We start from the raw sequence: 13,720 nt of genomic DNA, 5'->3' as shown, positions 1-13,720 counted from the left end.
GCATAGACAGATGCAGTGCCTCCCAGCCTATCTCACAGGCAGGCATCATAATTTATTCATGTACATTGAACTCCACTGCACGAAACTGCAGTAGACCCTTAATATTCTCCAGGAATTAAATTTGATTAAAAAAAAAAAAGGAAAAAAAAAAGAGATAAAAGAGCTGAAATGTTGATCAGATTTAGACATGCAGAAGATGAAAACTAAGCCAGGCAATAACCAATATAGGCTTAAACAAGACTGTTATTGAAAACTCCATCCATTAGCCTGGATAAAACCTTTATTGTTCAGTACATTTGGTCCTTTTGAAGCCAAATATAGCAGCCTATAGCGCAACATTCCTGCATGTATTACATAGATTATTGTCAAGAAAGTGTTGAGTTGGCTGGAACAGAGCGACCATGATTCCCTGTGGATCTGTTTGGCACTGGACCCATCATTATCTGATGCAATGATCCTATGGCCTTTTCTGCAAACTGGCAAAGTAGTCTATATGTGCACAACTCTATTACAGCATAGCAGCCAGTAGTCTTTCTTGAACGATGACCTAAACACTGCTCCAAGGCCTCCTGGCACTCTAGGTGTTTGTTGTCATCCGGAGACTTACCCGGAGGATTTCAACTGCAGTTCAATAACTCCATCCAGTTACAACACATCCACTTGAGATCAATATGAAAGACCTAAGTAGTTTAAGGTTTCTGTTATCCAAAACTGGAATGGCATGAAGGCTCTGAACAGTTTGCATGTGCACAAACTGATAAGTGTTGCCTTCAATCTTTGTAGTTTCACTCTTGGTGAGATCAGTAGATGTCCAGTAATTAATGTCAGTTTCAAGTGATTTTCAGAATGAACACATGCTGGCAGCCAGCAGAAAGCCCAGTACAATAAAATAAAAAAAATGTCCCCCCTGCCACAACAACAATAACATGCAAGCATTTTGCTGGTGGGAAGTGTTAATGTCAAGGCCTGCATGTGACCTACTCTGAGTGTCTCATCGGAGTCATCACGAGCTCACAGTTGACGATATGAAATGACTCTGACATCTCTTGGGTTTTTGTTGAGCTGCTTTACTGTTGTGATTCACATTGGGCTCTCTCACTGCTCCATGTCATCCAGAAACTGCTGGTAGGTGAGGCTGTCCGCCTGCTCACCCGTCTGGCTCTTTTTCTCCAAGAACAGGCCCATAGTGTCCCGCTGAGGGTCAGCGATGCTGCGACTCCACAGGGTCTCTGTGATCCCCAGCAGCTCCCGCACACAGGCAGAGATGACCTGCAGGGCGCACAGCAGGGTTGAGTCCCTTGATAACATAGACTATACCGTGTGTTTACATGATCTAACATCATTTAATAATGCCATTCCACTGAGAATGAGAGTGTTGGATGGAGACCTCACTGAAGTTCTTGCATTGTTAGAAGAAAGGTTACAGGGTTACTCTATAAAAGAAATGTATCAAAGGACTTAAACCCCAATAAATATTGACCAACTGGAGTAGACACTTGTTTACTTAGTTTGTTTGTCTCAAGATTCCTCATTATCAGCTCATACTCATATTCTTCTGCACAAGAGAAGCGTCGAATACATAAAGACACTTTTAGCCAATTTAATTCTGACCTCAGGGACCGATAAGAACGACTGTAAAAGCATACTTGTGATAGGGCTGATTTGAAGTGTTTGCTGGCAGGGATTCTCGGTTACAACGCACAACTTTAATTGGATGTCACACTGTTCAAAGAAAACCTGCATGCCAAACAGGATGTGCTCATAAGTTGGCACAAAGACCAGTTTTCTGGTGATTAAAGTCCACTTATAGAATGTTATAAGACAAGGGAAACCAATGCATATTTTTATTCTCTGTTCTTTTTCTGTATCAACAATTAAATGAATGAAGCCATGAATTATCAAAAGCTAATTAACTTCAAAAATTACCACTCGAATCAAAGTGATATCCTTTGTAATGTGCAGCAAATGCTTTATATCTTTACAAGGTAATTCTGACTATTTTATTGTTAAATCAAACTGTAAATAAATGAAGTCAATTTCATGAAGAAAAAAAAAAAACAGCTGATTGCTCCAGAGTCAGAAAATATTAGGTTATAAATATGAGCAGTGGTGGAAAGCAATTTACTCGAGCGCTGTTCTTCAGTCAAATTTACTTTACAAGAATATTTCCATTTGATATATATACTTTCTAGTCCACTACATTTACTTGACAGCTTGAGTTACTTTTCAGATGAAGATTTGACACCATGGATAATAGCTTCTAACAAGCTTTTGAAATACAACACATTGTTGGCTTCTGATGTCTTACAAAAAGCGATGTGTAGTCAGGGTCATATTTCATATTTCATTCTCTTTTCATTTCAGTAAATGTCCAGATTATCCAAAATATCCCCAAAAATCAAAGAATAGAAAAAACATCCAAGAACTGAAAACAGATTTGTGCATCAGAACTTCTTTTTTTTCTCCTGGTAATCATCTGATGACCCCCACATGTATCTATCTGCTGTCCCTGGATTTAAAACTGGATAAAGTATTTCAAACCAGCTCCACCTGCAGCAGCTTCAATAGTAACATGCTGCTACACATTGATAATAATCTATCAGTCAGAGGGACCAAAGCAGTACTTATACTTTCCTAATGTTACTACATTTTGCTGCTAATACTTCTGTATTTTTCCAAGGATTTTTAATGCAGAATTTTAAATAAGTATTTTTACATTGCTGTATTGGTACTTTTATTGAAGTATAGGATCTGAATACCACTCGGTATGACTACAGAGCAGAGCCATCATTAAAGGCCAATGGTGCTACTCAGCCTGTTGAAACTTGACCATATGCTTGACTTGTTAACAATCCTCCTCAGTGACATCAATCTCTTCTGTGTTAGAATAAAAAAAAATATATAGTTTCTGTTTCTTCTTAATACCTGCATGTCTTTGAAATCTTTGACCCCGAGTCTTGGCATGTAGATGCAATTTACATAAATAAGCTTTCTTCCGGTAATGAAGTTCTCCGTGAAACATGCCTGTAACAGAAATTAATAATAAGATATAAGGTTTTAGAAGTAAAATGACAGGCACTCATCCTATTGCTATCAGTGTAATTTCTGTTTACTCAGGTCATTTTTTTTTTTTTAACTCACTTTGTAGTGCGGAAATCCTAAAGACTCAATCCATCTTGCAACATCATGACAATCCCACTGCAGGAACTCCATGTTGCGTGTGAGCACGTTGCTATGGAAACTGGTTTTAATAAGTATTTTCTTCAACAGCCACGGCAAAAGTTAGGTCCATTTATAAACTCGGAATCAAACATGGTGTATTTAGGCCCTGTTAAGGCAGCTCGGGAACAGCTTTAACACCAAAGTCCCCGTGAAATGTTTTGAAAGGAGCCGTCATGTTACAGAGACGAGTTTAAGTTTGTGTTCATCGCAACAGCGAATCAGCGCGTTGCACTTTGGGGCGGCTGGCGTGTTGCGCGTTGTGATTGGCTTTCAGATGAAGTTCCGTCCCGCCCACACTTAACGGAAACAGCCAATGGCGTCACCGCACCAGCTTTTGCAGATCTCCAAGTAATCTGCGCTGGTTCGCAGCCGTGATATCCACGTTGATGAAGGTGTTGTAGATTCGTGAAAAGCGCAGCATTGGATCCCGTTGTTCCGCCCCGTAGAACTGTTGAGTTCTTTGCTCCCTGACGTCTTGTGGGTCGGTTGAAGGGCTTCGGAGCAGGGAAAAAAAAAAACAACAACAACAACAACAACACACCTGACACTCCACAATGGCTGCAATTCTCCTCCGCTCCCTTTTAAACAAGAAGGTAAAGCCGACGCAGCCTCGTCTTTTGGAGATTGTTGGATTTAGTTTTGACGCGTATGCAACTCGGGACGGCTAACGATCTGCGCTGTTAGCTAACAAAAGTCATCGCCTTACACACGTTGCACACAGTCCACTTGTCTTGTTTGCAAAAAAAAAAAAAGCATTAGATATTTATTTGATAGTTAAAGTTGAGTGGGTTTAGGATTAGGGCTCGTTTGCATCACGTGAACAGGATTGACATGTCAACAGAGCAAAGACGTGGCTTTATTCCCTAGACCTTGCTTGGATCACGAGTTAAACAGCAGTTTAAGGTGATTACGTTGTTGTTGTTTTTTCTTGCAGGCCCCCCTACAGCTGGGTCGCATGTGCTACTCCTCCTCAGTGGTAAGGACACATCACTCAGCAGCTTGTGTAACTCGGCAATGAATGAATGGCATGTGTCCAGTCTCTGTCCGTGTCTCTACCTCACGACACGTCAGATTTAGTTGTATTATGAAAGTGACCGATAAGAGATTCATATTTTCTGCGTTGGACCCCACAATAAAGGATCAGCCCCACGTTTGTAAAGTTTGCTTTGTTATAATGACGTAATTCACATCCACAAGTGTTCAAACTTGAAACTCCAAAATGGATCCGAGACACATTTTCCTTGGCTTTAAGGTGTGTTCAGAGTCTGATTGTGGAAATTGTATTTGACTTGAAATTATTTGCCGTCAGACGTTTATCAAACTGAAATAAGAAAGCCCCTGCCACAACCTCAGAAAGACCAAGCAAATCAAGGAATTAAGACATTTGTAGCTCCTTCAATATCCTCTGTACATCGCAACTGGCAGGTTTTTTTTCATCATTGATTAATTTGACGATAATAGTGAGAATATGTCCATTGCAGCTTCTCAGATTCCAAGTTATTCTGTTTACAATTATGTAAAATACAGCAGGGCATCTTACTATTAAAAAGATTTTTTTGAAGTTTTGTTTGGAAAAATAATTCTTAAAGATACAATATGTAAGATTTAAGTCGCATCTTGTAATACCATGTTGTACCATGAGAGGCTGTAGTGAGTCACTGTAGCGTTCAGTCTGTCTTTCTCAGAGTTTCGGCAGTTTGGTTTAATTTTGCGTGTCCTGCTGTTAGTTAGTAGCCTCCTCTATTTATGACTGATCATTGTAAAGTTAGATTGTATGGACCCAATAGTCGAACGACTGAAAAACATGGCGATCGGTTAAGCCCGGTAGTTTATGGTTTTGCATGCTTATCTCTGGTTTTGGTTAGACCATAATGGTAAGAAAACAGTCACAGCAAAAAAAACATATATTGAAGCTGTCAGGGAAATTATGCAGGTGTGGTAAAGGTCTCCAAGATTGCTATTATTCACACTTGGACAGGAGACAGTGTGGCTCATTCCCAGTTAGACAGAAACCGTCCAAGGATGCCTTATTCGTCCTTATCTGGAAGAATACAATCCTATATAACGAACTGAGAGTGCAGGCAGACGGGTTTAACAACATGGCACTGCCACTTGCTGCGATCTCTCGCCTCAATCGAGCTGCTGTCTATAAGCATCACTGCGTTGCCAATCAAGAAGGTGTCCTTTGATTCCTTCGCTGCAACTCGACGAGTTCCACCACAGGTGCCATTTGTGATGTATTTCAGTACAGTTCGTGTCGTTACTTTCACCAAAGACCCATTTGAATTGTAGAAAAAAGGTCACTCCACACGGTTTATTTTCCCCATAGAATTGTCTAAGTTATGTAAATGACACCACAGTAACTCATTATTGCAGCCTGAGATGTGAGGTGGTGTTACAAGACAGGATGGAACAGGGCTAGCTGGTTAGCATGCTAACATTAGTCAATATCTGTGCAACACAATACATGGACGTCTTTGGTAAAATGTCAAAATAATTATTTCTTCACGTTCTGTGGCTAATTTGAGTTCGTTTTAAACAAAACAAAAAAATCTTACATATTGCACCTTTTAAATAAATAGTCAAATATGAAGATTGTTGCAAATTGTTTTTGTTTTGTTTCTCAATCAACTGTAGCAGCCCTATTGGATATACAGTAGACCCTCTTGACTCTCCCAGTGTTTTGCTCACTTATACTCTAAACCTGCCTAGAGTTAGTCGGGGCTTGAAATTGGGTCGTAGCTAACGTGGCATGGAAGACAAAAGGCTCTGCTTAGAAAAGTCTGATCAGGCTAACTTGAATATTTCTAAATGAAGGTGAAGCAGTCTGAAATGCTTTAGAAAGTCACTGAACATGTTGTAGTGATGGATAGATGCCCTGAGTGAACTTAGTAATGATGCAACACAGCAGGAGGGAGTTAAATCATATGCTTCTGTCATCTTGTAGCCCACCACCAAGCTGTTCATTGATGGCAAGTTTGTCGAGTCCAACACGTCTGAGTGGCTTGACATTCATAACCCTGTAAGTATTCGCTAGATGAACTGTAGCAAACCTGCACAGAGGCTGGAGTAACAAGATCTGGCTGCAAACAACCAGTGTAACTCTGTAGCTGTAACTTGTGAAAATTAGAAAAGAGAAATAAGTCTTGATTTGTCAACTTCTAATAGCCTAATTTGTAAAGTGAGAGAAATTAGAGCCCAGTCGGCACAACACGTCAAGTTTAATATCCTCTAAAAGTCCAGCCTGGTGTGTAGCTTGTCAAGCATAAGCCTCTAGCAAGGCAATGATGGGTGATTCTAGCATGCAAAAATATCCATCTACTTTCATCATGTAAAACTTCAAACCGCTACACGACAGAAGACAAATATTTGATTATTAATATTAATGAAATAATGTACATCCAGTAGTATAAAGTAATGGCTTTCCCCTGCTCTCAGTCAACTTGTCTGTCTGCTGCTCCTCAGGCCACTAATGAAGTGGTGGGACGTGTTCCCAAAGCCACTCAGGAGGAGATGCTGGCCGCTGCCGACTCCTGCTCGCGAGCCTTCCAGTCCTGGTCCGAGACCTCCATCCTCAGCAGGCAGCAGATCTTCCTGCGCTACCAGCAGCTCATCAAGGACAACATTGTAGGGACATCTGTCACGTTCTCACGTCTCTGCCACACAAAATTATTGCTGGAGTTTTCACTTCATCCTTTCTCCCTCTATTTCAGAAAGAACTGGCTAAAATAATCACCTTGGAGCAGGGCAAGACTCTTGCTGATGCGGAGGGAGATGTATTTAGGGGACTGCGTAAGTAATGCAATGACTTGGTTGTGCTGTTTTTTTTTTTTTTTTTTTTATTCTGCTTGGATTAGAGTGCTGCTGAATACGTAACAGATATCAAATTCCCCTTTTGAAACTGTTGTCCACAGTCTCTGTATCTCTTGATGAAAAGTCTGTAAGTCTGGCACCTTTTTTTATCCGTGGTCCGGCAGAAAGTTTGATACTTAAAGTGGCTGCACGGCGTCCATTATTTGTGTGTAACCAGTCGCTCCCTGCAGAAGTGACTTTGACTTTTAAATTAGTAATTGTTACGGGTACTTTTGTGACCATATTGGCGTTTAGAGGCTTAAACAGTATTTCATGAGACTCTTTAGTTATAAGAAAACAAGGGCTGCAGTGCTCCTGCAGCATTACAATGTTCAGTGTTGTTGTTGTTGTTAGAGAGTGTCTACCTAGTTTATTTTTCTGCCGTCTGAAAAGCACTCTGCAGGCTGTGCTTTCAGTTGCACTCAATATAACGATAATTATGCAGTCCCCCTCACTGAGGTTGAGATGCACTTGTTTTCTTTGGCAGCCGCGCATCAACAGGAATCATGTCGAGAAATTTAAAAAGCTGTGTGCACTTCCAAATAAAGGAAGATATATTTTCGTTATTACAAGACAGAGCTGCCAAAGAATTTGGATTTAATTTTTTGTACTTTGTGCAGATCCCAGTTTCGGGGAGCCCAAATTGTTCTGGCATGCAAACTTTCCTATTATCAGCAGAAAGACAGGCTGCATCTGCAGGTGTGCTGCCAGCACTGGAGATTTCCTGAAGTACTGGGGTTAATGGCGCTTGACGTTTTCACAAGTTTTATTATAGTTTACTAACAGGAAATAGAACTGGTTGAGTTTTTATTCTTGAGAGGCCAAAGCGTGAATTGGATAATGTATTGGAGTGTAGACATTAATTCATCTCATCATTTTAAAGAATTAGTAATTGCATTAGATAATTGTGTATCTCAGATTGGTTTATCTCTGCACTTTCTTATTGGCTGACTTAATTTGCCCTTCTCTTCAGAGGTGGTGGAGCACGCCTGCGGTATTACATCCCTCATGCTGGGGGAAACCTTACCCTCCATCACCAAGGACATGGACACTTACACGTACCGCCTGCCCATCGGAGTGTGTGCCGGCATCGCCCCGTTCAACTTCCCCGCCATGATTCCTCTGTGGATGTTCCCGATCGGGATGGTGTGTGGCAACACCTACCTGATGAAGCCATCTGAGCGGGTCCCAGGCTGCACCATGCTCCTGGCCAAAATGCTCCAGGACGCCGGGGCACCAGATGGTACAATCAACATCATCCACGGGCAGCATGCAGGTGAGTGTGTGCGACTCGGATCATTCAGCAGCACGCAATCTGTGTGTGTCTGAGATAAACAATGGGGAAAGGACCAAGGATGATTCAAACGCTAATTATACACCCTCTGGCAATATGTAGATTGGAAATTTCCATAACGTGTGCAGCCTATATCTGTAAATAATTCACAGGCTTTTGAAGGAGGATTTGAATTTCTGCATCAGTTGTCATGTATTGTGCCTTAGAAGAAAATCCACCTTGTTTTATGTGGATGTCGTGTTGATGGTAAATAAAGTCAATTAAAGTAATACATTCCCTAATAGATTCTGTGTTGTTGTGAAGCAGCTGTAAAATCTGTTCTTCTTCCGGCACCTGTGCCGTCATTAAGGCAGTTTAGTGACGTAGTTGTTGGCCAGGAGAACTGCAGGCTAACTGATCTGTCTTTGTTCACTAGAGGGCGCTCTAGATGCCAAAACAAAACCGTGCTCTCTTCGCTAGTATTGCAACAGCTACGTTTCCAACAACGAAAAAATGTCAGCAGAAAAAAAAAAAAGAAAGAGTGTAGAGGACGTAATGGACGAGGGTACATGTTACAGTGCTTTGGTTGACTCGGATATTCAGCTGTATTTATTTGCGCCAAAGTACGAGGCTGGAGAAACGAGGCAGAGAAAGGCCGACGCTGCGGCTCCGTTTAGCCGTGCAAGTGGAAATGGTGGATATGCTGCTGAGAGCAAACAGCAACTGATGGTGCCTTTTCTCAAATTGCCCCTGAATTCAACAGAAACTGAGTCGTTCTCCTGCAATAGATTTCAGCAGGGGTGGTTTTTGTTGGATTCTGTTGCTGACGGAGATCCATAGATCTGTACGTGTTCATTACTTTGCATGAGACCAGGAATGAGGTGTGATAAATTGAAACATACAATTCAAACCAGCCGAGCAAAGACGACCAGTGAATGAGCACTTTTGTCAACTCACGCTATGTTTTGGCCAACAAAGTGACAGCGACAATGGTGTTACAGTGCAACTTTAGATAAAAGTTTTTTTCAGCATGTTGTGTTGTTTGTGTTTACAATAGCTGCTAACTTTACAGTGTGATCAGTACTAGTAGCCTACTGATGAATAACCGCCATCTTTCCTGGCTCTTGCTTTCTGCAAACAATATCATCTGGCTACTTACCGTGTTTTTGTTTACTGTGTAAAACAAAGGGAGAGACTTGGCAAAGGGAACCGAAAGATTTGGAGGTTAGGCATCAGAAGCTCGTGTATAATGCGTCTGGGCACATGGAGGCGCCGCCACCATGGCTCGGCGACAAGTGAGACTCAGAGAAGCTCAGCTTTCTCTGTCAATACAGCACACGCTGAGGAATTTACTGTTACATTTAACTGACTACATTTACCAGCAACACGGAGTGCAAAGTGTGGAATTTTCCATTTAAGGGTGCAGCAGAAAAGAAGAAGAAGAAGAAGAAGAGAGGACTTAAAGTTTTTGCCTGTGTCTTTGTGCAGCGGTGAACTTCATCTGTGATCATCCAGCCATCAAAGCCATCAGCTTTGTGGGATCCAACCAGGCTGGAGAGTACATCTATGAGCGGGGCTCCAAGAATGGCAAGAGAGTGCAGTCCAACATGGTACTCACCTCAACGCACCTCATACTGCTCTTACATTAGGGAACTCGTTATTTTCTATGATAACCCACATTTAAAAAATTATTGCTCTTGCTATGGATGAAATATGGAACTAAACACTTACTGCTGTTACCAAGACAACAGTTGAGTGCTTAGCTGTCAATCACTGAGTATAATAACACCTAGGATTAGCATTGTATTGCCTCTCTTAGATGTCCTGCAGTCTGTTGGCGAGAAATCCTTCAGAGCCGTGTCCTACATTTTGCATTTAGGGTGCCAAGAACCATGGTGTGGTGATGCCCGACGCCAACAAAGAGAACACCATCAACCAGCTGGTGGGTGCTGCCTTTGGAGCAGCTGGCCAGCGCTGCATGGCTCTTTCCACCGCTATTTTTGTCGGGGAGTCTCGAGACTGGCTCCCAGAGCTGGTGGAGCGCTCCAAATCACTGCGCGTAAATGCAGGTGACTTCTTCTGTAACTCTGTCAACACGCATAAAAATGGTTACTGAACATTTCAAATTGTATCAGTTCTCATGAATTTTGATGTAAAATATTGCAGAATGTCACTGGCCTTTATAAAATGTGAAGTTTTGTGCTCAAGGTGATCAGCCCGGGGCAGATGTGGGTCCACTGATCTCTCCTGAAGCCAAGACCAGGGTGGAGTCTTTGATCCAGAGCGGGGTGCAGCAAGGTGCCAAGCTGCTGCTGGATGGGAGAAATGTTAACGTCAAAGGATATGAAAACGGAAACTTTGTTGGACCCACCATCTTAGGCAATGTTACGGTGAGCTAAGGACTTGAAATTGGATGAAACAAAGGATGAGACATGGACACTTTCCTTTTGAGATGCCAGGGAAAAGTCTTCAGATCAGATAAATGGCCAATTTTCTTCCGGAGCTTTAGGTCTTATTCAGAGGCAGAATGTGTTTTCTGTGGAGCGTTTTTGTTGTTTAGGTAATTATCCCAGGTGAAATGAACCGTCTCAGTCAATTCAGTGTCTTTGTTTTAGCTTCTTGTAATTTAAATCAAATACTCAGCATGCTACATTTCCTCACCTACTTGAATGTGTCCTCAGAAGTTTGTAATTATGTCAACGGTAGAGCCGGGCCGCTTACCACGAATCCTGCAGAGTTTAAAGTGATTTACCAGGTTAAAAAAAGATAAAATGCTTTTACTCCTCAGACTAAAAGTTGAAGCTTTCAGTGAATTTTTGGGAACTTACTGATTTCCCTTCCCTGCACACTTGTGTACAGACAGAAACCACAGCTGTATGTGTGCGATACACACATATGAAACCATCATCACATAACATGCATCCTTCTCAGAGTGACATTCTCCTGCACCCATCAAGGTTTCTGGTTACGAGTGTTGAGTGTCAGACATCTTAAAATAGAAAGTGTGCACTTTTCTCTCGTCTTCTCCAGCACGAACCTCCCGGAACGTTATGTCCTATTGATATTGCTTCATAGAATTATGATTGTGACCGATCACTCCTCTGTTCTTTCCAGCCGGACATGACATGTTACAAGGAAGAGATCTTTGGACCGGTGCTCGTCGTCCTGGAGGCCGACAGCCTTGACGAAGCCATTTCTTTAATCAACAACAACCAGTACGGCAACGGCACCGCCATCTTTACCACCAACGGCGCCACAGCACGCAAATACACACACGAGGTGGACGTCGGCCAGGTCAGACATGCGCTTACATAGGCTAGGACGTCATAATAAATCTGTTTGTCTGTTGACGGTATGGTTGTAAAATCAGGATGGAAACAGGTCACCTTTTGGGGTTATTTTGGTCCTCGGTGAGTCACCTGTGTGAGACTTTGAGTAGACAGTTTCGTGTGGGAGGCGTTCTATTTCAGAAGGAAGAAACAGACACCGTTCATGTGAAGCAAGAATATGTTTTGGAGTGGAGTCAGTGGTAAACTGAAACTGTGTCAGATATTACCTGCCAATACATGGCAAGCATGGAACGGTCCCAAAACCTGGGCATTAATGCAGCAGGAAATGCTTTACTCCAGGACTTTATTTAAAAAGGAACTTCCTTGCCTTTTTTTTTTTTTTTTAATCTTTTAAAGTAAATTCAGAGATCCATTTTGTTTGTGTACTTTAGATTATATTATATTATCTGTCATTTATAAGCGTTTCCTCTTGGGTTATGTCACTGTTGTATTTGTACACTTGCAGTCAGTATGATCTCTGATGTGTGTCTGTGTGTGTATGTGTTTGTACAGATTGGAGTGAATGTACCCATCCCCGTCCCCCTCCCCATGTTCTCTTTCACCGGCTCAAGAGGCTCATTCAGAGGAGATACCAACTTCTATGGCAAGCAGGTAAATAACAGAAGTCCTGTCGTGTCTCGGATCATCAGAATAGTCTGCATCTGTTTCATTAAAAAGCACAATACACACAGTTTTTTTTGTATAAAATGTACTTTATGACTCATCTGTTGTCTCTTTACCTCCAGGGCATCCAATTCTACACTCAGATCAAGACTGTGACGTCACAGTGGAAGGCCGAGGACGCCACTGTAACGAGCCCGGCTGTTACCATGCCAACAATGGGACGCTAAGCTGGTTGACGGTGCAGCCATCATAAACTTCAGTGACTTTTGACATGCCTTAAGGAGGGGTTGGAAATAAATAGGTTACATGTCCTTTTTACTGCTGAGAAATAGTCAGACTGGGGTTTATTAGTTAGGGATTGTGTGGACTTCCTGGACTCTGCTGCTGCACAAACAAACACAAATCACAACATAGACCTCATTTTAGAAATGAGGAAGAGAAGATGGACTAATTCAATGAATCGTGCTGAGAGTCTCTTCATGGGTTTGTTGCATTTTATACCTCCTGTTTATTTCCTGCAATGACGGGGACATTGAGTCAATCGTGGTCTGTCATTGTCATTCTCCAATGAGTGTTTCTTAAAAAACTATAGGAGAAACCACAAGGATCAGGAATTCTTCAGGAAATGTCTTCCACCAGTATCCCTTGTGTTCATTAGCCTGTTGTGTTTAACGCACGACTGGATGAGCACAAAGAAATGTTACACCCGAACATGGACGCAGCCATTTTGTTACTCATTTAAAACTGAAATAATGGTCGCAGCTCTTGTCCTCCAAGTGTTCCTACTGTATACTGTGCAGTGTTGGAATTAGTGTGTGTGTGTGTGTGTCCTCTGTGTGTCCGATTAGAAGGTCGGTTTTGTATTGTACTGTCTAAATAGCAGTTTTACATGTTATGAACTTGGAATATGATGTTCTTTAATAACAATTAGGATGAAGTTTTCCGAGAGGAAACTGTCAGTAGTTGTGCTGCACTCACAATGTGCTACACATATTTGCATCCAAGGTGTTTTGCCATTTTAAACATTGTCCCCTTGACTCCCCTTTTACTTCCCGGGTGTAAAGATCGAGAGATGAAATCAAGGTTATTTGAGAATGTCGCCAGCTGTTTGAATAAAGACGCTGTAATTTGACTCGATTGAGTTGTGATTTCTGTTGAAAATGTCATATGGTTCTCTTGCATTTTTCAATGCATTCAAACTTATTTACAATGCAAAAATCACTCAGGAACATGGTGACAGTACACTTTACAAACACAAAGAGGGGTCAAAGAAGTGTTAAAAAAGTGCTCATGTACAAAAAAACATTTGCATGTGGCATTCAAGGTGTTTCTCTAAACGATGCCTAAGGAACATCCCACTTAAGGTCGCCAGATTCCAACAAAGCAAATGTTAGAAAAAGAATTTATAGGTGGGACAACC

At 41.7% G+C, this 13,720-nt stretch overlaps 2 protein-coding genes across 2 annotated transcripts; one reads left to right on the top strand and one right to left on the bottom strand.

Annotated features, from left to right (window-relative positions):
* Positions 1 to 782: 782 nt before the first annotated feature.
* Positions 783 to 3,364, bottom strand: LOC138631340 (sterile alpha motif domain-containing protein 15-like). Its single transcript, XM_069716197.1, has 3 exons — positions 3,142 to 3,364; positions 2,926 to 3,024; positions 783 to 1,269 (listed from the first exon to the last, which is right to left on the bottom strand). Exons 1-3 carry the CDS (start codon positions 3,211 to 3,213, stop codon positions 1,096 to 1,098), a joined length of 345 nt encoding a protein of 114 aa, XP_069572298.1. The 5' UTR covers positions 3,214 to 3,364; the 3' UTR covers positions 783 to 1,095.
* A 309-nt stretch (positions 3,365 to 3,673) lies between these two features.
* LOC138631316 (methylmalonate-semialdehyde/malonate-semialdehyde dehydrogenase [acylating], mitochondrial-like) lies at positions 3,674 to 13,432 on the top strand. Its single transcript, XM_069716164.1, has 12 exons — positions 3,674 to 3,815; positions 4,157 to 4,198; positions 6,170 to 6,244; positions 6,688 to 6,849; positions 6,936 to 7,014; positions 8,048 to 8,350; positions 9,836 to 9,957; positions 10,227 to 10,416; positions 10,556 to 10,737; positions 11,462 to 11,641; positions 12,190 to 12,288; positions 12,423 to 13,432. Exons 1-12 carry the CDS (start codon positions 3,777 to 3,779, stop codon positions 12,525 to 12,527), a joined length of 1,578 nt encoding a protein of 525 aa, XP_069572265.1. The 5' UTR covers positions 3,674 to 3,776; the 3' UTR covers positions 12,528 to 13,432.
* The last annotated feature ends 288 nt before the right edge of the window (positions 13,433 to 13,720 follow it).

The sequence above is a fragment of the Brachyistius frenatus genome, unplaced genomic scaffold, assembly GCF_029030835.1.
Source record: "Brachyistius frenatus isolate BFR_SWC_R1_liver_20210118 unplaced genomic scaffold, ASM2903083v1 Contig_153, whole genome shotgun sequence".
NCBI lineage: Eukaryota > Metazoa > Chordata > Actinopteri > Embiotocidae > Brachyistius > Brachyistius frenatus.
The sequence above is the reverse complement of the archived record's forward strand: the minus strand, read 5'-3'. Positions and strand labels throughout refer to the sequence as shown.

Excerpts from the sequence above, each read along its gene's own strand:
- LOC138631316 (XM_069716164.1), top strand. The coding sequence starts at position 3,777 with ATGGCTGCAATTCTCCTCCGCTCCCTTTTAAACAAGAAG. Across the intron at positions 10,417-10,555 it reads ATCACTGCGCGTAAATGCAG|GTGATCAGCCCGGGGCAGAT; the intron begins GTGACTTCTTCT and ends TTTGTGCTCAAG. Across the intron at positions 12,289-12,422 it reads CCAACTTCTATGGCAAGCAG|GGCATCCAATTCTACACTCA; the intron begins GTAAATAACAGA and ends CTTTACCTCCAG.
- LOC138631340 (XM_069716197.1), bottom strand. The coding sequence starts at position 3,213 with ATGGAGTTCCTGCAGTGGGATTGTCATGATGTTGCAAGATGGATTGAG. Across the intron at positions 3,025-3,141 it reads TAGGATTTCCGCACTACAAA|GCATGTTTCACGGAGAACTT; the intron begins GTGAGTTAAAAA and ends TTTCTGTTACAG. Across the intron at positions 1,270-2,925 it reads AAGATTTCAAAGACATGCAG|GTCATCTCTGCCTGTGTGCG; the intron begins GTATTAAGAAGA and ends TGCGCCCTGCAG.